The sequence below is a fragment of the Rattus rattus genome, chromosome 17 (genome assembly GCF_011064425.1).
Source record: "Rattus rattus isolate New Zealand chromosome 17, Rrattus_CSIRO_v1, whole genome shotgun sequence".
NCBI classification, from domain to species: domain Eukaryota; kingdom Metazoa; phylum Chordata; class Mammalia; order Rodentia; family Muridae; genus Rattus; species Rattus rattus.
In genome coordinates, this window is record NC_046170.1 from 1,188,237 (window position 1) to 1,212,595 (window position 24,359).

The 24,359-nt window shown below is 44.6% G+C and overlaps 1 protein-coding gene across 1 annotated transcript in view; it reads left to right on the forward strand.

Moving 5' to 3' along the window:
* Positions 1-24,359, forward strand: part of Nup93 (nucleoporin 93) — a 103,062-nt gene that overhangs the window by 68,801 nt on the left and 9,902 nt on the right. Inside the window, exons 4-12 of the mRNA XM_032888116.1 lie at positions 1,251-1,313; positions 5,911-6,039; positions 12,047-12,121; positions 14,308-14,397; positions 15,736-15,873; positions 19,974-20,108; positions 21,325-21,482; positions 22,827-22,992; positions 23,381-23,474. Coding sequence (XP_032744007.1) covers positions 1,251-1,313; positions 5,911-6,039; positions 12,047-12,121; positions 14,308-14,397; positions 15,736-15,873; positions 19,974-20,108; positions 21,325-21,482; positions 22,827-22,992; positions 23,381-23,474 — 1,048 coding nt within the window. The remainder of the gene's footprint in view (positions 1-1,250; positions 1,314-5,910; positions 6,040-12,046; positions 12,122-14,307; positions 14,398-15,735; positions 15,874-19,973; positions 20,109-21,324; positions 21,483-22,826; positions 22,993-23,380; positions 23,475-24,359) is intronic.

Below are 24,359 nucleotides of genomic sequence, written 5' to 3' on the forward strand. Positions count from 1 at the left end.
GCAATGTATGCATATTTTATAATCACATAATTTGTCTCCCTTTCCTACATGCGGGGACCATTATTAAAGAGGGACTGAAACCCCTCCGTAACCCTCACCTCATGGCCCTGTTATCAGTGTAGATGGAAGTCTGCATTGAATCCTGAGAGCTGCTGTAGAGCCGTCTTTCTGAGACGACTGTTGGCTGGCTGCTGGCTGCCTACCTCAGTGCATCGTGTGGTTTGGAGTGTGAGAGCAGTGTGGGCCAGTGCATAAGGAATCTTGGAACTCTAAGGTTATTATTAATATCTTATCCAAACTATATTCCTGTATTGCCTTCCACCCACAATTTGTTAGCCAGCAGTGTAAGAACTAGGCTGTTTGACAGAGTGCAGTGAAGCTACGCTTGTTAAAATGCAAGTATTCAAACCAACCATATCTGTGGAAAATCATCAGGGCAGCTTCAGTGAGCTTGCCATTTAAAAGCCGTTGCTTAATTCTTTCTATTATATTCCCAAAATTCTTTTAAAAAATTGTAAAGAAAGCAGGTCATTGAAATGTATAAATGTATGAATAGTGCGCTTGCCAACTGTGCTGTTCAGAATGTAGGTGGATCTGGGGTGCGGCCTACCTTGGAGTCTTTCATATTACATCCAAGACTTTGGTCTCCATACTTGAATCTATAACACTAACCGTAGCTTTCCTTGTTTCTACTTCAGCCCCTCAGCCCCAGGCTGTGGAAAAGAAGCTTTACCTATGTATAAAAGACAGGGTGTTGGCCTGGTGTCTGCCTGTGTGCATCTGCGGCTATTGTCACAGTCTCTTGTGTCCTCTCTCAACTGACCTCAGGCAAATAGAGACAGTGGACAAGAACAAGGAGGTCATCCTGAGCTCCCTTTCCTTAGTGTCTCCCACATATCAGGCAGTCCGTATTAATGATAGGGCTGTGTATTGAGCCTGATTACATTATCTCCTTGTTATACGTAAGTCAGCTGACATTTAGAGTTTGGCTAATGTCCTGCTACTAGGCTTTGGCAGGGGCAGTGAGAACAGAGAGTAAGTACATGAAGTCCCAGTATCTCAGTCTGGCCGGCATACTTCCTGTGTTACTGAAAATGGCCTTGAGCTCCTGATACTCCCGTCTCTACCTCAGTGCCAGAAGTTAACGATGTGCACTGCGTGGCCAGGCTCCTGGGGTTGTCTTCTGCTCTGCAGTCACTTCCTGCTATTTGAAAGTAACCTTGGTTATGTGGCTTTACTTCATTTTCTAGGGCTTCCTGAAGAATGAGAAAGATAATGCCTTGCTGTCTGCTATTGAAGAGTCCCGGAAGAGGGTAAGAAACAGCCCACGGGAGACGCATGAGTGACGTGTTCACCAGTGGAGCGCAAGTCTGGCCTGTTCTGCTTCCTCATCTTACTGCATGATGGCGATGCTTTTTTTAAATTAAAACTTTGCTTTATGCTGCCTTTTATTCCTAGTGTGGGGCGTGTGCAACCAGAGGACAACTTTTGTGGGTGGGTTATTTCCTTTTACCTGTGGGTTCAGAGTTCAACCCGGGGGTGGGGGTGGGGGTTTCCAGATTGGCAGCAAGCCATTGTACATTCTAGCCTGTCCCCACCTCTGTAAATGCTCTCAACCGGAAAATGTCAGAGCAGATAGTTTTACCCAGGTGTCCTGGATGATTTCATCCTGGGAGAGAATAATGATTGAGATCCTAAGGCACAGCAGGATAGCATCCCATGTCGGATAAATGTGCGTATTTACAGACGTGTTCCTTCATGATGCTCTTAGGGTCATCTCCTTCATTAACTTGAGTCAGCTCCTCTTGCTTCTGACAAGGACTGAAGCCGTTCAGTAACATCCCAGTTCAGAGAGTTTTGAGGCTCCTGAGAGGTTGGGGAAGAGAGAGAGGTGGTTAGCTGTCAAGTTAGCCCTGGCTCTGAGACGGTGCCTTCTCCCAGAAGCACCTGCCAGTGTCCGCTGTGTCTCTCTGCAAAGGAATTGGAGGAGGGAAGGCTGTTTCTGTGGCAGTGTTTCCTTAGCTTGACTGTCAGGTGAAATGTGTTTATGTATTATTGTGAAATCTGCAAGTAATAAAGTGAGACGTGCCCCTGCTTGGTGCGCTCTGTCAGTTTAGTCTACAGGGTAAAGTCCTCAATAAGACTGAGAGCAGGCATGGCTGCCCTCTCGAGTGTGTGAGAAATGTTCCAAAGGCGTTACGTGACCAGTAGGGAAATTCCAGTTTCATTCATTACATTGTTGGCAACAGTACTTAGGCCTGGAGATAGAGAAATTCATTTGGTTTAGATTTGAAGATGTTTAGAAAGGATTTTGTTGTTGTTGTTGTTGTTGTTGTTGTTGTTGTTGTTCATACTCTTGAATTTCTCACCAAAATTGTCCTGTTATAAAAGACCAATGAAATTAAATTAGGATTCTTGAGTGCCTCCAAACCTTATTAATACATTTACCCTGTAGAATGTGTTTCTGAAATTGGCAGTCTCTAAATATTGTGCCATACTGAGACTAAATGTGCAGCCAGCCAAAACATTTAGGTGACATGCCATAGCACAGAACGTGTGCATATGTGTTTATGGGAAGACATTCCAGTGCTGGGAGCCAGCCTGAGGGTTACCTCTCACTTGGCTGGACATTGGAAGGTTGCTACTGAGCAAAAATAATTTTCAATAAAAAATAATTAAAAAATCAGCAGCTTCCTGGCATTTCAGCTACAATTTCATGTCTGAATGACTTGCCAATGTCCTGCTGAAATGCCAGGAAAACAGGCTAGAAAACCACAAATGGATCTTTGCTTCTCCCATTTAGTGCATCCCAGCAGAGACAAAACGACACTCTCAGAACATACGAGTGTTTCTAAAAGCCGCAGCAGCTCAGTAATGATAGGATGTGAAGCCAAAGCACTTTGCTTTCTTCATTTTGGTCAAGTGGAGTGCAGGAGCTCCCGACGTGGTCTTAATTCAGTTGCCTAGTTTGCTCCCTGCCTTCTTTTCTTAACTGGTAATGCTTTCCACAGGTAATGCTCTCCTCACACAACAATAACGTAAGGGTGACTCAGCTTTCCTTTGTCCCTTTTTCTGTGGTTGCTTTTGCCCTCCTTTTGGTTTTTAGGTCTCTACATTTCCTTTCAGTGGCTCCTTACTCTTTCAGTGTCCCGTTCCTACCTTGCCTCAGACCCTGTTCTCTAGCTTCTCTTCTGCGTAGCTTTGTTGATTGCTCCTCTTTAGTCGCCATTACTTTTTGTGTCTCTAGCTCAGTACTGCAGACGCCACTGTAACTCCAGCAGGCTGCAGCTGGGCAATGGTGCTCATCATCCAAGCAGGCCACAAGTTAGACATTCCACAGTCTCTAAGATAAGCTGGGGTGATATGGTAAGACAAGAGAATCTTAATGTTGGGCCATTGTTTTTATCATACCAACAATAAATAGAATGACAGTGTTTAGGTTCCTGGTTGTTTGTAAATAAGTAACTTGGCATACTTCCTAGGGACATGTGAGCACTTGAGCCCCCAAATCTTCCACTCATTAAAGTTGTTTGGTATTTCTGGAAGTGCCAGGAGAGCTTAGTAAATGGAGTGGCGTGGGGGTGGGGTAGTTAATTTCCACTGTGGTTGCTTTGACCCACCATCCTACTCGAGTGACTAGATTATTGTCAACTGGCAGAGACAAGACAGGAAGATACCAGAACAAAGGCACTAGGGACCAGGGAGGGGAAGGGGGGTGGAAGGGAGAAATCAAATACTTTCTACAAATGCACTGAGCTTTGAACCGTATTAAAATGTAGGCTAAAGGAACAAGGGATACAATACACACATGCGGGGTTGGGGATTTAGCTCAGTGGTAGAGTGCTTGCCTAGCAAGTGCAAGGCCATGGGTTCGGTCCTCAGCTCCGGGAAAAAAAAAATACACACATGCACACACAATGACTAGAAAGAAGGGCAGCACTTTTATACCCTTTCTACAATGTACTCTGAAGACATGGGAAAGAATGAACAAAACTGTGGGGAGAGGCTCAAGGTTAAAGAGGCAGCAGCTCCCACTAAGAAGAACATTAGAAAAGGTGTGGTGTCCTTGTGTACACATTGGGAGTCACATCCAGGGAATCACCTCTTTCAGCTCCACCTTTCTGGTCTGTCACAAATGCACAGCCTTTGTGTTCATGTTTATACACATTAACAAGAGACAAAGGTTTTCTGTGTTCTAACCCTGGCTAACTGGCTGTCCTACCTCCATACCTGACACCCATGCTGTCTGGTTAAAGTTTTGTTCATTTCTCTAATAGTTCCCTACAGTTTGTATACATAACTATTATCAGTATAAATTATCTGCATAGCCCAAAATGAAGCAGGCATTACTAATATGTTCTCAGTGCTGCCTGATTACATGGCGATCTCACTGTAGGTGAGGTAGCCATCTGAAAAGTGGGATTAATCTAGGAACCCTGACCCACCAAGTGCGAAGTTACAGGCCGAGAGCAGCCTCGGTTCAGTGGAGCTATAAACTGTGCTAGTTCTGACTTCCTTTCGTCCTTTACTTCTTGATTTTCTCCCTTCCACCCTCTTCCCCTCCCCGATCCCCAGTGCCTTTGTTCTGGTATCTTCCTGTCTTGTCTCTGCCAGTTAACAATAGTGTAGTCACCTGAGTAGGATGATGGGAAATCAATCCCAGAAGGCTTTTTTTAAAAAGTGCTTTCTTCCTGTTACAAGAAATATTAGTGCTTTAAAATATATAAATAAATAAAATCACTGGAAGAGCCCTCCACCCTTTAGTGTGTGTTAACTCTTAAGATACAAAGGGTCCATCATTGTTTTATATCTTACAAGGAAAAGGTACTACTGTGGCTTTTAATAGCCTAATTCCAAAGAGCTAGTAACGATGTCTGTCTTACTAAGCATAGGGACAGATGCTCATCCTCACTAATCATTAGGAAGGCACAAATCAAAATGACAATGGACGACTACCTGACGCTTTTTATTAGCAGCAGCAGCAGCAGCAGAGAGCAAGTGTCGGTGAGGGGGTAGAAAATGGAAACCCTGACTCAGTGTCAGAGGGATTCTGAAGTGCTGCATCTTTGATGGAAACATGGTAGCCGCAGGAAATCCAGATTGACCAAGACGATGGCAGCGACTCTGCATCTGAGAATATCCCCAGAATTGAAAGCTGGGACTTGGAAAGATATTGCATACCCATGTTCTTAGCAGCGTTGTATACAAATGGAAGGAAATTTTGGCACATGCTTCAACATGATGGGACTGCTAGATAAAGTAAGCCAGTCATAAGAAGATGAGTATATGGTTCCATTTCTGAGAGATGACGGGAGTAATCCCATTCAGAGAGAGAGAACTGGATAATGGTTGCCAGGGTCTGGGTAGAGAAAGGAACGGCCTGTTATTAGTGAGTGAATAACTAATTTAGTTTTGTATCAGCATTATAAGCATGGAAGGTAGTGGCTGTCCACTTAAAACTGGAAAACTTGGCTTGGAGAAACGGCTCAGCAGGTTAAAGCACTGGCTACTCCAGAAGATGTGGGTTCAGTTCCCAGTCTCCAGCATGGTGACTGACTCATAATCATTTGTAACTCCAGTCTCAAGGATCTGATATCCCCCTCTGGTCTCCCTGGGCACCAGATATGCGTGTGATGTGCAGACATCCATGCAGGTAAAACAGCTATTACATAAAAATAAAATAACTTTAAATGGTATATTTTATATAAATGAGTTTTTAAAAATGTCTTCACATCAGTGAAATAGTGTATTATAAACCATTGCTAACAAATTTTTAAATGATAAATTTTTAAGTAGATTGTTTGGGTCTGCTTCTGGAACAGTGGTCAGTGAATGGAGCTCCAATTTTGCAGTTCTGCATTGTTTTAAAGGAAACCAGAATCATCAGGTCCGCTCTCTTCTGTCTGGCAGACCTTTGGCATGGCTGAGGAGTATCATCGAGAGTCAATGCTGGTCGAGTGGGAACAGGTGAAACAAAGAATTCTGCATACGCTGCTGGCATCAGGGGAGGATGCCCTTGACTTCACCCAAGAAAGTGAGGTAGGTTCAATCAGGCAGTCACCATCAGTAGAAATACAAAGCCCTAGTGCTTGTCTACTTGTCTTAATTGCCACAGGTCATTGGCAGTTGTACTAATTGAGATTGTTCTTCTCTTTGAAAGATTTAATTAAACAAATAAAGTGTAGGGCCATGGTTCAAAACTTAAAACACCCGATACTCCATTCTGTCCCGCTTTGTAGTCTGCAGGCCGTCACTTCCCCTCACACACAGATCTCACATTGCTTTACACAGGTGCACACGGCTGAGCGTGTGTGCGTGTCTGTGTAAAGTGTTTGTGTGCTCTCTTCTGTCTCACTGCATATTGGAGGTCCTTCCTGCAAGGAATTTCGGGGGCTATTTTTAGGTCTAACAGACCCGTCTCCTCCTCTTCCTCTTCCTTTTTCTCTCCTCCTCCTCCTCTCCCTTCCCCAATTGTCCCCTCTCCTATTTTTCTCAAGATAGGTTTTCTCTGTGTATCCCTGGCTGTCCTGGAACCTGCTTTGTAAACCAGGCTGGCCTTGAACTCACAGAGATCTGCCTGCTTCTGTCTCCTGAGTACTGGAATTAAAGCCCTGTGTTCTTTCTAAAGGAATTTCAGAGTTGAGGAGGTAGCTCATTCAGAGCAACGTGTGCAAGCCCTGGTCAATTCCCAGTGCTCAAGAGGAGAAAGATTAGAAGTTCAGTATCAAAGCCGGCCTAGGGTACATGAGATCCTATGTCAAGTTAAAAAAGAAAAAGCATCTAAAAGTACTTTCAGAAATAGCTATTTAAAGTTTTTAAGGTTTTAGAAGTGATGATATTAGTATTACCAGTGCTTCTTGTTCAGTCTTTTTGGTGAGGACTTAAGATTTTACTATGTAGCCAAAGCTACCCTCGGGTTTGCAGATTTCCTCTCCTGTAGTACTGGCTTGCAGGTGCATGCCCCTTAGCAGGTTTCTACACGCTTACCTGTATGGCGGTAGGACGCTCAGGCTCAGAGTCAGAACATGCTGCAAAGCCCAGAACTTCAGGTCTTGGCTGTATTGAAGTGTGGGTCAAAGGTTTGGTGGACTTGAAGTTGATTTAAGAACCAGTCTTTCTGTTCAGTCAAGTGCCCAGGTAAATAGCTACTGGTGTCTGGTTATTTTGGGAAATTGCTCCTTAAGGACACTGTCCTATATTTCTTAGACTCAAAGACTTCAGCTGAAAGCCATCTTTGAGGAGGAAGAACTAATATACACAAGACCCTTGGCTAATCTAGTGTTCTTCAGTTCTTCCGGAGTCTGAGCCAATAATTAGAGCAACTCCTGGTTTCATAAACTTCATTTTTTTAAAATGGTGTTAATAGGTTGTACTCTGTACAGGGATTTGAAAGTAATTATAAACTACAAATGAAATATTCTTCCTTGATTGCTCTTCTCTCAAAAATAGACAGTCTATTCAGTAGGCTCTTCTTCCATGACCTCCAGGCCCTTGGAGAGAGTTACCCATGCCTGTACTGTTCTCCATTGGAATTTTTGGCAGAGTTAACAATGTTGCCGTGTAAGTTGGCAGGTGGTACACACAAGTCTCTTCCATGTATCCAGAGAATTACCATTTTCTGAAAACTTGTGGGAAGTTTTTGTCTCTTTGTTTGGAGACAGAATTAGGGTTTTAATATATAGCCGGAGTAGTTAACTTTCCCAGGATGTGGTGGTTCGTGTCTTAATACCATCCTCTTAAAGAAGCTAAGACAAGAGGATCCTTGTGGGTTGAACAGCAGGACTTCATTCATGAGATCTCTGCCTTATTCTTTGTAGTGTTGGAGTTACAGGCCTGAGCTTACAATGGCTGATTCTCAGCTTACATATGGTTTTCATTGCCTTTATTGTTTTGAATTTTCCCAGCATCTCAGCAGTAACCTCTGACCTCTGCCCCGTTCCCCACGGTCCTGCCTGTGTGAACTTTATACAACTGGAGTCATAAAACGTCTTCTTTGGAGCTACTTTTTTGCACCATACTCTACTCCTAGATATTACTGTAGTGGTAAGGAATTCACCTTGTGGCTGAACAGTGTAACTAGTTTTGTTGCCCATTCTAGTGTTGATGGACATTTGGATACTTGGCTTTTATAAACTTTATAAAAATAAATTTTATAAATTTCTTTATCTTTTGGTGAAAATATATTTGTATCTCTGTGGGGTACACCAGAGAGAGTGACTGGGTCAGAGTGTATGTGTGTTCAGCTTTGGAGCTGAGCTGGGGTTACTGGAGGGCACTGAGCGTGCACAGGCCCCAGGTTCAATTCCCAGCACCCACCTCTCCCTTGTACCCCATTCCCCCCACACACAGTTTAACATTTTTGTTGTTCTTTTGGTTTTTTTTTTTAAAGATTTATTTATAATATATAAGTACACTGTAGTTGTCTTCAGACACCAGAAGCAGGCACCAGATTTCATTACAGATGGTTGTGAGCCACCATGTGGTTGCTGGGATTTGAACTCAGAACCTCTGGAAAAGCAGTCAGTGCTCTTAACCACTGAGCCATCTCTCTAGCCCTTTTTTTGGTTTTTTGAGATAGGGTCTTACTCTGTAGTCCAGGCTGGCCCAAAACTCACTGGGTAGTCTAAGCTGACTTTAACCCACAATGATCCTCTTGTCTTAGCTTCTTTAAGGGGTTGGAATTAAGACATGAACCACCACACCCTGGGAAAGTTAACTTTACTAGACATTGCCCCTAAATGGTTTCATTATATGTCCTCCACCATCAGTCTGTGAGAAATCCATCTGTTTCCTCTCTTTGCCACACTTGGTGTGATCTTTCAGAATTTGGCCATTCTTGTAGTAGGTAGAGCCCTGTATTTTCACAGGCACTTTCGATGTAATTTCCTTCAAAATGATGGAAAGATATATCTCCACTTCATTCGTCCTGTAGAGGAGAGCACACAGTTTGAAGGACAGATGACAAGTATCAGAATTAAACCTGAGCCTGGATGTCCCTTTGCGAAACACCTTTTCTTCTGCTGTAAGGCCTGGGAACAGGCATAAAGCTGCAGCCCAGTGTCTGGCGTGGGGTGCATGCTCCACGCCTGTGCAGTGTTGCAAACTCAGCGTTTGGTAAGCTGCACATTACTAAGATCAGTTGTTTCAATATGTTTTTTCTCTTTTGATTTATGAAGTACTGCTAAGAATGAAAAATCTGATATAAGTAGAAAAATAATAATTGAAGAAGTAGGACTTGGTGAGTATAGCCAGCCTTCTTTTTTGGGCATCTTATTGGTAGCAATTGTTGGATCAAAGAGTTGTCAGAGAGGAGATCTCGGATCATTTTGAGTTCATCTTATGTTTGAAGGAAAATATCCTAATTTGGATAATTTAATATAGAGCTGAGCCTGAGGCTTTCAGGGGACTTTCTAAAGGCAGAAATGAACTGAAATGTGGTAGTCTCTAGAACAGTTGTTCCCCCCAGACTTTCAATAACAGAAGAGCAAAGACACTGTTAATGTCTATTCCTGGCAAGTTTTAGTAGCATAAAGTTACTTGGAAAATTAATATCCTTAGGATGCCATTGAAGAAAGAGATACAGCTTTTAAAGGAAGGTAGGAATTGAAAGATTGTTAACTTTTCGTGTTCGTCTAGATAAAAATAATGTGCCTTAACATACGTCCCTCGAGGCTGTTTGCCCTGCTGTGGATTCTTGTGGCCCAGTTCTTACATCTGGTCAGTGTAAGGAAGGACTCCAGTGTCTGTGGCTTGCATGGCAAGATGGAGTTGAGCAGTGTGGGAATTCCTAGATATATTTTATATATTTTGGGGCTGGTGAGATAGCTCAGTGGGTAACAGTGCTTGCCATGAAAGCCTGGTGGCCTCAATATGAACCCTGGGAGCCATGGACAGTAGAAGAGGAGGCTTCAACGTATGTATACATGTGTTCATATGTTCATGCATGCATACAGATGTGCATATGTGTATATCCCACCCCCTCTGAGACACACTTTTGTTTGAAGGGGAATTTAACTTTGGTGGGTTGGATTTTGGCCATGGTCACTGGCGCATCCCCACATTATTGTCTGGAGAGTGACTGAGCAGCAGCAGACTTGCGAGGGAAGTGGAACTGAGGCTTCATGACGGATAACACAGCTGCCGCTCCGCTCTGTGTGGGACTTGTGACTGCTGAGCAGCCACTGATTTTGATGAGACACTTCATACCGTATTCAAGTGTCAATCATTCAGTGTCCCCATATTTTAACATCTCAAATCACAACATCTTATTCAGTTATGGGCCGTGGTTTGGCAGCACTTTTGTTCTTTCTAGCATATAGTGGCAAGTATGACATGTCTTAAATGAATGATGTACTTGATTGGAAAATGTAGACCGACATTTGAATTTGACAGCCTCACACTAGATGCTTCTAAGCTGTGTATTGCGCTCCCTGTCAGGTTGCTGAGGGATGGGCCTAGTTTCATGTGTTGGGGTTCGAGTGGAATTCCAAGCGCAGAAAGTGCTCCACTGCTCTATGCAAAAGATGTTTAAAACTCTGTTCAACGGGCCCTTTGTTTACTGCAGTGATGTACCACAAAAGCTTCCTCACATGGTGCACTCTTATGACACCCAGACAATTTCTGTCAGTCCTTCTGGTTCCCTGTTAGGGACTTCCATGTATGGATATTATATGTTTGTGCCATATTGTTTCCTCGTCAACTGTATAAGCTATATCGTTGTCTATCTGAGGTTCAACAGTTTTGCTTTGCCCTATATTTTACTGACATTCGAGGCTTTGGTTTTGGTGGTGGTGGTGGTCCACATAGGAAAGGGCATGTTGGTTTTCTTGTGGTGAATTCCCTCATAGGAATGGCTCACGTCCTCTGCTTGTTTTATATATTAGGCTATACACAATGGGTTGCATTTAGAGCTCTAATGTTCAGGTCCTGGTGTTTGTTTGTTTGTTTGTTGTTGTTATTTTTTCTAATTAAACAGTACCGTGCTTTTATAACAATTTTGTAAAGTAATCAGTTTAATTTCTCTTTGTGTTCATGAAGGCAAAACATTCTATGTAGGAATTCATCTCTCTCCTTGTGTGTGTCACTAGATTTAGTTTTCACCGTAGACTTGTTCTGTGCGGGTGCTATTACAGTTCCTTCTCCTCTGCCTAGAGTGCTAGAGGGAACCCTCTCCTTGGGAAAGTTTTACACACCTCTGCAAACACTTTGTACAGTCATGGGTGCTAAACTAAAAGTGTACCTCTCCCTTCTGCTACACGCCTGTCCCAGAATGGCTATTTTCTGAATGCTCTCTACTCTGAGAAGCCCATCCCTCCCCCTTTGTGTGTGTGTGTGTGTGTGTGTGTGTGTGTGTGTGTGTCTGTCTGTCTGTCTGTCTGTCTTACACTGCTTACTGCTGTCTCTTCACATACCTCCAGGCTCCTGGTGAGTCCTCTTCTTCTCTGGCCTTGTTTGCCTGGCTTCGTTGCTTTTCTGATCTCTGGTTTCCTGGGCCTGTTACACATTCTTTTACTGTGTCCTGTCTTGTCATAGCCAGTATGGCTTCATATATAGACTACATTTTTTCCAGTGACCTGGTTGGAGGTAGGAGGTGTAGGGAACGTTCTCCCACACAGTGTGCTGGCATCCATGTTCCCAGTTCTTAGGCAGCCCTGACTGTGGAATTTCGGCTGAACATTTGCCAGCCACTTCTATTCAGGAATTATGTGCACACATCCTGTTGATGGATAATTGACTTTAGGTGCGATAAAATAGTGGCTTGGCCAAGGACAGCTGAAGGAGAGGTGCTTTTGACAACAGGAGCATTAAGCAAAAGTCATTTAAATGGAAATCCAGAGGCTGCAATCAAGTACTCTTTAAATGCATAATTTTTAAAATTAGGTTTTTAGTACTGGAAAATATTTCCTGGGGCTGTTAGAGGAGCTGTGTCCTTGTAGCACAGCCTTGTGCTCCTCTCCTTTGCTTTCCCTGTTCAGGTTACAGACATGGATGTGTTTTTGCATTCGAGTATTGTTCTTAACTAATCCTGCTGTGTCTTTACCTACAGCCGAGTTACGTCAGCGATGTGAGTCCTCCTGGCCGAAGCTCTCTGGATAGCATTGAGATGGCCTATGCCCGGCAGGTGAGCATGCCTCTTAGGAAGATGTGATCCAGGAGAGAGTCGGGGGAATCGTGACTTCACAGCAGAGTCAGACCTGAAAGCACGGGGGCTTCTCGCTCGTGGGATTAGTTAATATTTCACATGAAAGCCGCTGTTCTACACTCTGTTAAATGGGGTAATCTCATGACTCAGACAGTGCAAGGTAATAGAAATTCGCCCTTCCACTGACCAGGTGTTTCTTTTGGCATTGCTGGCAATAGCTTCCTGGAGAAAGAAGCAAATGGGGTTCTGTATTAACTGAATTGCTTACTTGGCTGGCTAATGGTATGGTCAGCTCCTTTACCCTAGTTGATGGGATTTTCAAAGGGCTGTCTGATAAACACACCATGCTGACACTACTTAGCATTGCAGTGGCACTAAGGATGCGCCTGCTGGGTCCTGTTCCTGGTGGCTGATCACGAGCCTGCATCAGTAAGCACACATCAAGATCAAGGTCTGTGCGGAGCTGTGTGCAAGACTTACCTGGGGCTGACTCTTGGAATAAAGGAATGGCAACTCAAGCCTGTGTTTCATTGTAACTGCTGCTTTCCTCCACAGAGTCTCCAGATCTGTGTCATTTAGCCATGACTCTGAGAGAACAGTGGATATATTTCTCCCCCCTGCCACCCTGGCGATGGCGACTACGAAAGGAGCAGGGCCTATGAGGAACTTAGACCTTGTGTTCTGCAATAGAGGACTCTCTTCAGCAACTAGTTTTATTAATGGAGTTCTACATCAAGTATCATATATCAGAAATCTTGATTAACACATGGAGATAAATATCCTGAGTGCTTTCTTAGTGTAAATGTAGATGCGTGTTAAGAGATAGTAAAACCAAGAGTACACTGCACAGGAGGGTAGCAGATTTAGGATTGAAGGCTCTTCCGTCAAACATTGCCGCTTCACACTCCAGGCAGCTGAGGCCCACCTCGTCCTCCAGAGATGACATCCCCTTCTTTTCACTCCTAGACTTCAGTTCCTTCTCCAGTTTTTCCATCACTCGCCCTCCTTTTCCTGTACTCACTCCACATCAGCATCCTGTAGCTTTCACCTGGCTAATTCCCTTGGTTGCTGTGGCCACCACCAGCTCAGACCCAACAAAGTTACAAACGCATGGAGAAACAGGAGAGCTTCTTCCTCTGAAGAGTTAACCTCCGCAGCACCTAGGACCCAGGAGGTGGGTCTCTCCCACTGATAGTGACTGCTTAGGTGCTCTGTAGAACGCAGCCTTCCAAAGGGAGGCTCCTAGGGCATGCTCATTGAGTGAGTACGTACTCAGGACCTGTTAAATCTGTGTGACAGCCCTGGAAGCTAAATGACATCAGCATCCTCCATTTACAGTAGACAAGGCCGAGGCTCCATGGGTCATGATGTACCATTACTTTAATATTTTTTTTTCTTTTTTTCGGAGCTGGGGACTGAACCCAGGGCTTTGCGCTTTCTAGGCAAGCACTCTACCACTGAGCTAAATCCCCAACCCCACTTTAATATTTTATAAGCCAAATCCAGAGTAAAATGGTACATCATCTTACACCTTAAGCATGACACTAAATTATCGCTGTGGCTTCTAATGGTTTGTTTTCTGTTGTTTTGTTTGTTTGTTTCTTGAGAGAGATGTTACCTGAAGAGCAGACATTCCTTCTTGTACTTCTGTATTGTTTTACCCACTGTCAGGGCAGTGGTGAGAGGGTGGCCAGTGGGAGTCAGCTTTCCTTGTACTCCCGTGTAGGTCTCAGAGACTTAATTCAGGTTCTCAGGCTGGGCCCAGAGGTGCTTTCTGGGAGTAATGCTCCAACTCCTAGTTTGTGTGGCAAACACTGTCCTGGCAAAGCAGAGGGCAGCCGCACCCTACCGCAGTCCATGAACCCTGGCCCTGGGACCATTCAGTCCTCTCGCCTGCATTTACCACAGCCTGGCTGTGCTTCTGTAGTGTGCCATCTTCCCATTTTGCTCCTGGCCTCTCTGTCCTCCGCTGTCTTGCTCCGTAAGGCTGGGCTAGTGGTTAGCTTTAATGTGCTGGCCACAGCTGGAGACCCGGCCTTGCGGACGATTAGGCACTCTGATGAAGGGAAGGACAGCATACGCCTCTATTGACCACTGGCTGGCTTCAGAATGACTTCAGATCTTAAAAAGAAATGAAAGTAGCCCATGCTGTTTCCTTATTTCAGATCTACATCTATAATGAGAAGATCGTGAGTGGACACCTACAGCCCAACCTGGTGGACCTGTGTGCCTCTGTCGCAGAGCTGGATGACAAGGTAGTGCCCAGACCTAACCTCGGTAGACATCCACATTCAGTGTTCAGGAGGGCTCAGCACCTTACTGACTGACTGCAGTATTCTAAGAGTGACTGTTCTAAGAGATGACATTGTTTTTTCCAGTGTTTTATATAAATTTGGATTTTTTTGTTGTTGTTGTTTTTTGGTTTTGGGTTTTTTTTGTTTGGTTGGTTTTTTTTGTTTTGTTTTGTTTTGTTTTGTTTTGTTTTTTTGTGGTGACTTTTAAAAAAGATGTCCTCAAAAGGCCCTGATGGATTAGTCAGTGGCAAGAGGTCCTGAGTTCTGTTTGGCCGCTTACCCATTTTCTCTTCTCAGGTACCAGCACACTCTTCAAGGACAGCCGATGGCAGAGGGCATAGTTTGTGCCATCTCTTTGAACTTAACCCATTTTCCTTTTGAATCCCTTCCCCCAATTTTTATTATCCTCACCCTCTTAATTCCCTGGCCAGCTTTCTCGTTTAGGAAGGGCAGCAGTGGGTGGGTGGAGGTGGGTGCATTGGAAGGTGCTGGAGGGAAGGCAGAAGAGGGAGGCCAGCACAGAGGTACCCGTGCACAGGTTTGTTTTTCAGAGGGTGCTTTCCCCAGTAGTAGAATAAAAGGCAATACAAACAGAAGACAGAAGTGGGACTCACTGGTCACCTTTGCTCGGTATTCATTCTGCAGCGTTCACCTCTGAGCGAGGAGCCATGAGAACCGACTTCTCCCTACTGCGGTGCTTTTCTCTGGTTCTATCTTTAGAGTGTTGCCAAGGGGCCAGAAAACATGTTTCTGGGGAAGGAACACAAAGAAAAGGCTCTTTCCTGGAAGCTCATGAGGAGGAGTGGGAGGGAGAATAGGAGGTTGTGGCATTCACTGATAAAGTGGGCTATGGTGGCAGCCCAGAGAGCCTCTGGGAGGACAAAACCTTGTTATTTAGGTTAACCTCTTATTTTAAGCCTTAAGAAACTTAAATAACCTTGTAAGGACTTGTGTTTAAATTCCTAGAGCTCTGGGTAATTAGAAATGCATTCACTCACTCTTAACGGGTGACCCCCTGAGGCTCAGCTCTTCTTACTTTCATGTACCTTTAATCATTGAGGTGCTTCTGCCAGGCCTGCCATGGTAGTTGCTCTGAAAGCCAGCTCCAGGCAGGGAAGAGATACTCATCAATGCTCAGAGCCTTACGATTGCCAAGGCAGAGGCCCATCTTCTGTACTGAGCAAGGGGCATCTCAGACATAAACCTTCAACCCTTCCTCATTCTGCCTGCCATCGCAGTCAGAGCCAGGTAACGCCTCCACTCTTCCAGCATTGTCATACACAACCTCTCTATGTGCAGAGCATTTCTGACATGTGGGCCATGGTAAAACAAATGACAGATGTGGTACTGACACCGGCAACTGACCCCCTGAAGAGCCGAAGCAGTGTGGAGGTGCGCATGGATTTTGTCAAGCAGGCCTTGGGATACCTTGAGCAGAGAGGTAAAGGCAGCTCTCTCTCTCTCTCTCTCTCTCTCTCTCTCTCTCTCTCTCTCTGTGTGTGTGTGTGTGTGTGTGTGTGTGTGTGTCTGTCTGTCTGTGTGTCTGTGTGTCTGGTGGTGGGGGCCAGCTTTTACCTTCCCTAGTCACCTGTTTCTCAGTCCTGTGTAGTTCTGAGATTGAGTGTGTTACACCTGGAGTACTTTAAACTGACTGGAGCTGAGCTAATTCTGTTGTCAGAACACTTTTCTACCAGACTGTTCTGTAATTGATGAAACAGTACGTGGGAAGGGTGGTGAGGGGATACTGTTGGCATCTCTCTTATTTCTCTGCTTCCCATCATTTAACGTAGTGACGTGCTGATTACATCATGACGACTTAGGTCATCATCCCGGTTTCCTTATGGGATTCAGCATTCAGTCCTCAGCTTCCTTTGTTTTCTTACAGCTTTTTAACTCACTCCTGCAGTGAATGACGTAGAAACCTTAGCACGGCCCCTGTAGCTTTACCTTTCCTGGCTCTGCCCAGTTAACCCCCGAGTCAGTGCTTTGTGCCTGGGCTTTCTTGCCATCCCCTCACTAGTCAGGGTTGGTTGTTGACAGGTTTGATGGTGGTTACTCGTACCCTATTGTCCACTTCATCATTAGGGCCAGCACCATTCATTGTCTTTGTGAAAGACTGCGGAATCCTAGCAGGGACGGTCAGGCGTGCGCAACAGACTGTAAACAGAGACGGGGTGCTGGGTGTCACCCTGCTGGCCTGAGAGGAGAAAGCTTGGTTGAGTGTACTAGCTGAGTTGCGCCCTTTTCAGAGTCTCTGCATCTGCCGTGCAGCATAGTTGCTCTTCGTCAACAAAATAATACTTCATTAGGAAGTTCCCTGAGGGAAGTCAGACTTGATGCTGCAGGGAACTGGTTTTCATATCAAATATCACTCTAATTACACCTTAGCGACATGAAATTCACCCTCACTAGTCTCCATTCCTGTTACAAGAAATCTGGAGCTGTAAAATGGGGTTGTTGTTTAGTTTCTCTAGTCTCTCTGTATGTAAAGGCTTTATAAGTAATTCTTCAGACTTTGGCTAGACTGTTTTCACTTTAGTTTGCAGTTTTATTTTTATGGTTGGTTTTGCTGCATATCCCACAAGTGTACAGGGTGCACGGGGGCAAGATGAGGGCGTTGGATCTCCTAGGATTGGGGTTAAAGACACTTGTGAGCCAGCCTTTATGTGGGTGCTGGAATTGAACCTCAAGTCCTCTGGAAGAGCAGTCAGTGCTCTCAATTGATAAGCCATCTCTCCGGCCTCATTGGCTAAACTTTTGTGATGGAAGTTTGGCTGTATTGATTGTCAAGTATAAGAACTCCCTACTCAAGTAACATCTGTTCATTTTTAGTTAGAAAATTTTATACCATATAAAAATCTTAAGGAATTAAAAATTAAACTAAAAAAAATTTAAAAATGCTTTTTCTGATAAACCTAATCATTAAACTGGTGCTTCAGCCACCAGGCTGCGTTCCATTGTTTATGATCCCAGTTTATTGTTTATTCTACTTTGTGTTGAACTTTGTAAATGTATTTATTTGTGTGTATGAGTGTTCTTCCTGCAATTATGTATGTGCACCACATGTATGTCTGGTGCCAGTGAGGTTGGTACAGTGAGGCTGTAACCGTATGGAGTTACAGACGGTAGTGAGCCACCATGTGGGTGCTGGGAACCCCACCTAGGTCCTCTGTAAGAGCAACAAGTACTCTTAACAGCTGATCCATTTCTCCAGCCCAGAGTTTATTTTTCCATTGCCCATTCTCTAACTGGACTTTTAGAGCTCTCTTGAAGTAACCTGCCCAGTTACTAAAGCCCTTTCTCCATCTCTTGAGTAGCATTACCCTCCGACAGCATCCTTTCGACTCTCCTTGTCACCTGTTTATAATAGCTGTCTCAGGGTTACATTCTGCAGATGCTTTTCTGCTGACAGTATACACAGTGTTTCAAGTTACATAATATACCAGATGGTAAAGCAGACCTATTCCATATATGCTTTTAGATATCAGGCCAAAGATGTTGAGAGAATACAGGCTTGGTTTGTCCCTTCCACGTTCCAAGGCTGGAGGTATGGTATGTTTGTTGTGGTCCTCAGGAGTTTAGGACTCTTTAATTTAGGCTCTTGCCAGCATACAAGTCTTGTTGCAAGTTGGAAGAGGTGGTAGTGAGCATCTGTTTGTTCTGGCTACTGCATAGAATTCTGTTCTCTCTTCTTGTGCATTTAAATACTTACTGTGCGGAGGGAATGCATTTATTAAATTACCTTGTGCTTCTTTTCCGTTATACATGCTTTTTTTTATAGAAATTTTGGAAAGTGATGAAAAGAAGACCTACAGAAAGGAAGAGAGGTCGCTATTCCTCACACCCAGAGGCTCCTTTTGCCTCTTTGTAGCTTCCTCCCTCTTTGGTCATGAGTATTTAGTTTAATTTTTTGTACAGTTATGATATGTGTGTGTGTGTGTGTGTGTGTGTGTGTGTGTGTGTGTGTGTGTGTGTGTAGTTTTGCATAGTTCATTTTTAATTCTTGAAAACCATTATTACTAACTGCATCAAATTTTATAATTTGTTCTCTGAAATTGGCCTTTGGATTCACCGTCTTTTCCCCCTTTCTCACCTCACATGCTCACAGCATCTAACTTGGCATTACACATCTTTGCCTGACCTTTAGGCAGTCAGTTATGTTCTCAACAGAACATGTTTAGAAGGTTCTGACTATAGTATGGACTCACACTGGACTAGAAGCACTTAAAAAGAAACATGGTAGGAAGTAGGGAAGTGACACTGGAATGATAGCATTCTGTAGTCACCGCTGTAATAATGGTTCAACACGGACTGCCAATGGGAGTTAAAAGTGTTAGGTAAATTTAAACGTTGACAGTGAACAGAATAGCCACACAGACACAGATTGTTTCTTGAGTACTAGGAGAAGAGTCTTCTGGTCAGTGCTTGGTAGCCAAGAGAACCATATGTAGTAGCTGCCAGTATCAGACTCTCATTGTAAGACCCTCACTGTGTACGAAGAGTTAGTTACTGGGTGACAACTTAAGCCTGAGCTGAATCACATAGAAATGATGTAGTTGTGAGGCATTCTGTCAGACAGCTTTTCTTGGTTCTCTGAACAGGTGGGTATCATGAAAGGCAGAAAGGTAAGATAACTCCCTGGACTCAAGGGCTGAAAGTGGGAGCAGTTTCTTCCCTTGGTTTTTATACATTGAGTCTGGGATTTAGAAAGAAAACAAACTATTGGGTCCTGTAGTTCACATCTGTAATTCTAGCACTCGGGAGGCTGAGGCAGAAGGATCACTATGAATACAAAGTGCCCCCCTCCCATAGTTTCAGAACTACCGGGACTACAGAGTAAGACCCTGTCTCAAACAGAAGTGGTGCTGGGTGGATTGTGAATATGACCATAGCAGTCAGGTCAGGTCCATTGTTATAAAACTTGGCAAGGCTCGTGCTTTGGATGGTAGGTTGTTCATATTCGATTTCCGGGTGTCACGATGGTATTGGGTTAGGTAGGAAATGTCCTGGCTCTCATGAGTCACGTGGCTGAAATGTCGGTAGGTCAGGTAACTCTCTTTTCAGAACATCTTAAATGCTTCTGGGAATAAACAAGACCACGTTCCTATGTGTGTCTGGGTGTGGGGTAGGAAATGGAGAGAGAGAAGGCGCACAAATATCAGAACCTGGTAATCTAGGCAAACGCCAAGATGGAATCACTGGACAATTCTGACTTTTCATGGATAATGATTTCAAATTCTTTAAAACAAGAAGTTTTGTTTTTTAAAAAGCAAACCCATTAGAGCCATGAGCTCTACTATTAAAGTAGGTGAACTCCTGAGCTGCATTCTCCTAGGAATTCTTTGGGCTATCTGTAATAAAAACTACACAATGATATGGATAGAATTTGCTTCTTTGCATATGTGTTTCCCCTTCTGTGTGAAATTTAAAATCAGCCCTGACCTATAGAATTCATAGTTTGGTGTTCTGAACATGGACATAGATGTGTATAATACATGTTGTCAACCTTTGCCAATTTTTTCTTTTAACATTTTTCCAGTTATAAAAATTACACCCTTGTGACTGTCTTTGGAAACCTGCATCAGGCACAGCTGGGCGGTGTGCCTGGGACTTACCAGCTGGTTCGCAGTTTTCTAAACATTAAGCTGCCAGCTCCCTCACCAGGACTTCAGGTACTAGAAACCTCTGCGTGCTCTGACACATTCCGGAGCCACTGGCTGGTCTTAGGCATTCTTAGTTGAAAGCAGTTCTATGTGGTAAAAAGGCCAGAGATGAGAGGGTGGTGCTCACGTGGGACCCTTTGAAAATCAGTCATGCAGGAATCCTGAATAGAGACAGGAGAGGGGGTCAACATCAGCTCTCAGATGAGTTTTAAAGTTAAACTTTAAGGACTCTCAGAAACTTACATGTGGGTGTAAGAGGCAAAGTGAGGAATATGTCAGAAGTTTAAAGCCAAACAACTGAAAGAATGGCATTGGGTGTGATTTAGTCCTTCTGCCTAAGGTGCCTTGCAACTGGGGGATTATTTTAATGTCTGATAGAATGTACAAGCTAAACTGGAGCTTTGTGCCAAAAGTTTGGGAATATAAAAGATACTACCTTTATAAAAGATCATACTTACTCTTAAAGAGCAGGGGTTCACCCTCAGTGGGACTCTAGAAGGCTGTTCCAGGAGGGGAGAACAGTGTGGGCACACAACAGAGAAAGCCACGTATCTGGAGTGGGTAGGCATGTGATAGGGCTTAGCATGTTTTGGGTTAGCTGGTAGAGAAAAGCTGTGAGTGCCAAGGCTGAGCTTTTGGACTTGAATAGCTTAAATGTGTTGAAGAGGGCATGTGACACCATGTGATGTCAAGTCTGTGAAGCTTCTGCTACAAGGGAGTAACAAGAGTTCTGAAAGAATTGATGAAGCACAGGACAAGTCCAGGCCTGCTACATGGAGTAGTAAGTGGGTGGGTGCTTGCATTGTTGGGAGGGTGAGACAGTCACCCTGCAGATCTTGATATCCAGACATCAAACATTTAGAGGAACAAGGGAGGTTCAGTAGCAGTTTTATAAACTCAAGTGGATGAGTGGCTCTCATTGGTCAGTGACATCTTTAGCCCTTCTATATTTTGTCAAAATAAAGAAGGAGATCCCATCATTGCTGGCTAAGAGAGAACACACAGGTAGGCTCTGTTCGCATCTTAGTAACTCCAGATCCATACTACATTGCCACTCCCAGTTTTCCCTGGACAACTTAGTGTGTTTGCAAAACACAGGGAGTAGGATACAGTCGGTGGCTCTTAACTCATGGGGTTATGGTGGGAATTAAATGCCTTAGCTGGGTGTCCACACATCAGAAAGGGGTTGGTTAGCTCTTATTTGACTGTGCATTTTGTCTTTTAGGATGGAGAGGTAGAAGGCCATCCAGTCTGGGCGTTAATCTATTACTGCATGCGCTGTGGAGACCTGCTTGCTGCATCACAAGTCGTCAGTCGAGCCCAGCACCAGCTGGGGGAATTTAAAACCTGGTTCCAGGAATACATGAACAGCAAGGATAGAAGGTACAGTGAGTGTCGTGCTTTGCTGCAGTCGTAGACTGCATTTAGTGAGTTTCCTGTCAGTGGAGCACTGTGTGGAACACTCTCTAGGCTCAAATTGATTGCTTTGTAAAATACAACTTTTTGGCCAAAAGTGTTGATGTGTGTCTGTAATCCCGGCAGTCAGGAGTCTGACACATCAGTTTGTGAGTTCAAAGGTAGCCTAGACTACATTTTAACACCTTGTCTCCAAAACCACTAAAATAATAACTGAAATAGAATGAGACTTTTTGTGTTAAGTCACTTGCTTTGTTCAGTCCGTGTGGATGTGTGTGCTTTATGCTTCGTGACTCAAGTTAGAGCTAGAATTTAGTCCGTGTGAAGTTAGCATTGGGATGTTTACCACGGCCCTGAGAAGCTTTCCTGAACTAAGGGCCTGCTAAGCAGAGTTGGGATTGCACTTATGTAATTGGACTCACGTTCCTACCCAAGCCCAGTTGTATGTATGCACTTATAGAGGAAATGTGATGCTCACTCCAGTGGGTCCTGGGAAAGCAAATATTCAAGGGGTAATACTGTCACTTGAAGAGGTTGTCTCAGATTCGCTCATATAGATTAAAGTAGGGTTAGGGCTAAAGATTAGATCAGAAGTAGAGCCTCTGCTTGTCCAGCATGCACGGAGCCCTGTTTGATCACCACTGGGGTGGGGACAGCATTAGCACCCAACTCAGAAGGAGATCCTGAGCCAAAGATTTGGGTGCAAGTCCATTATTTGGGAGGTGATCCCATGTGAATAAGGGAAGGTGGGGACCCAAGGGCTTATGACAGTTGAAGGAGGAGAGGAGGTTGGAGAGCAATCTCAGTGGGTAAAAGTGCTTGCTGTGCAAACCTGAGTTCAATTCCAGAACCTTGTTAGGCATGGTAGCACTAGCTTGTGATCTCCGCATGATGAGATGAAGAAAGAAGGATTTCTGGGACTCTGGCAAGTCAGCCTAACCTAATTGGCAAGCTCCAGACCAGTAAGACATACTATATCAGAAAAATAGCACCTCTGCCTCTATCCTTTACTGCACACATATGTGCATTCAGATAAACATAAACTGCTCTGTCACTGCTGGAGGAATGCTGGAGTAGGGTAGAATACTGACCCGTAGCATTCCCCATCTTCCCAAGGAGGTCTCAGGACTTGAGAAGACTGACGGGCCAAAGCATGTGGTGCTAGTAGTTAGACGTCGGTGAACGTGGTGGATGAGGCAGGCAGGCCCTGCGCTCAGGATGAAGGATGAAGGAGAGCTTCCAGAGTGTTCTGGGCACGCTTGCACTCCACCTTTGAGTCTTTGCTGAGTCTGTGTCTCTCTGTGTCTTCAGATTGTCTCCAGCTACTGAGAACAAACTCCGGCTTCACTACCGCAGAGCCCTCAGGAACAACACAGACCCCTACAAGCGAGCTGTGTACTGTATCATTGGGAGATGCGACATCACCGACAACCAGAGCGAAGTAGCAGACAAGACTGAGGACTACCTGTGGTTAAAAGTAGGCACAGTGTCCTGTGGCTGCCCAAGTTCTCTATACTCTGCCCTCATAATGCATGACGTTTGTGTGGGGTTCAAGACAGGGCCAGTGGGTTTTGTGTCTAGTTGGCCCTATTTTTTTATTGTGTGATTTTCAGCTAATAACTACAGTTAGCTTTCTTTTCCTTCTTTCCTTCCCTCCTCTTCCCCCACTTCCCTTCCCCTTTTGTATTGCTCGGGATGGCATCTAGGGTCTCAGTCATGCTCTACTAACACACAAGTCAACCCAGAACCACAGTGTGCTGTGCAGCCTCCAGATCACAGCACAGAGCTCAGCCTCTGGGCAGACAGCTCTGCATGTGGTGAGGATGTAGTTTGTACCAATGCGTTTGTTTCCTTTGGGGCTTTAGCTGAACCAGGTGTGTTTCGATGATGACGGCACCAGCTCACCACAAGACAGGCTCACTCTCTCACAGTTCCAGAAGCAGCTGCTAGAAGACTATGGTAAGACCCTGGACGATTGCCATCTTCTTTTGGGGCTTACCATTTTCAATCAGGCACAGACCATTATGCATTGAGACATATACATCACTTGGATACTTGGGAGACTGAGGCAGGAATATCCTGAGTTCAAGGCCAGCCTAGGCTACAGAGTGAGTTTGACATTTTTTTGGTCTCAGAATAAGAATAAAAGGGTCCGGGGCTGTAGCTCAGGACCGAAGTATTTGCCTGACATTCCAGAGACCTTGAGTTTGCTCTCTGGCCCCGCCAAAAGAAAAAAGAAACGTGTGGCTTCCATGGTCATAGACCATAAACATGGTCCTAGTTCGTGCTTGGGAGAGATGTGAATGAGGTCTCAGTTGCTCCCTCGTAGATCTTGCTAGTCACATTCGATTACAGAGAGGAGTAGCTCTCCCTTTGCCCTCAGTGCAGGCTCGGTGACTACAGCTGCTGCTGAGCTCAGGGTTCGGTGACTCCAACTGTACCTCAGCTTGGCAGTTTCTGCCTCTGTCACTTCAACATCTCTAACTGTTTCTCTCTCTCTAATGCAAGCAGCTTAGATGTTTGTAACAGAACCCCGCTTGCCAACCATGAATGAGGCCCAGAGAAGTAGAGGAACTGGGTCTTGTTGCTTTGTTTATTTTAAGCCAATGTTTTTCTCTGGCTGTTGTGGATCTCAGTTTGTACGTCAGAAATGGCCTTGAATCCACAGAGATCCGCCTGTCTCTGTCTTTCTGTTGCTGTGACTAAAAGTGTTAGAGGTCTGGGCCACCATGCCTGGCTTCAGGTCATCTTTCATGTAGTTTAGTGTGCCCAGGGTCCCTTAGGCTCGTGTTGCTGCTTTCTCTCACCAGCAAGGCCAGTAGATACCCAGGGTCAGACGCTGGA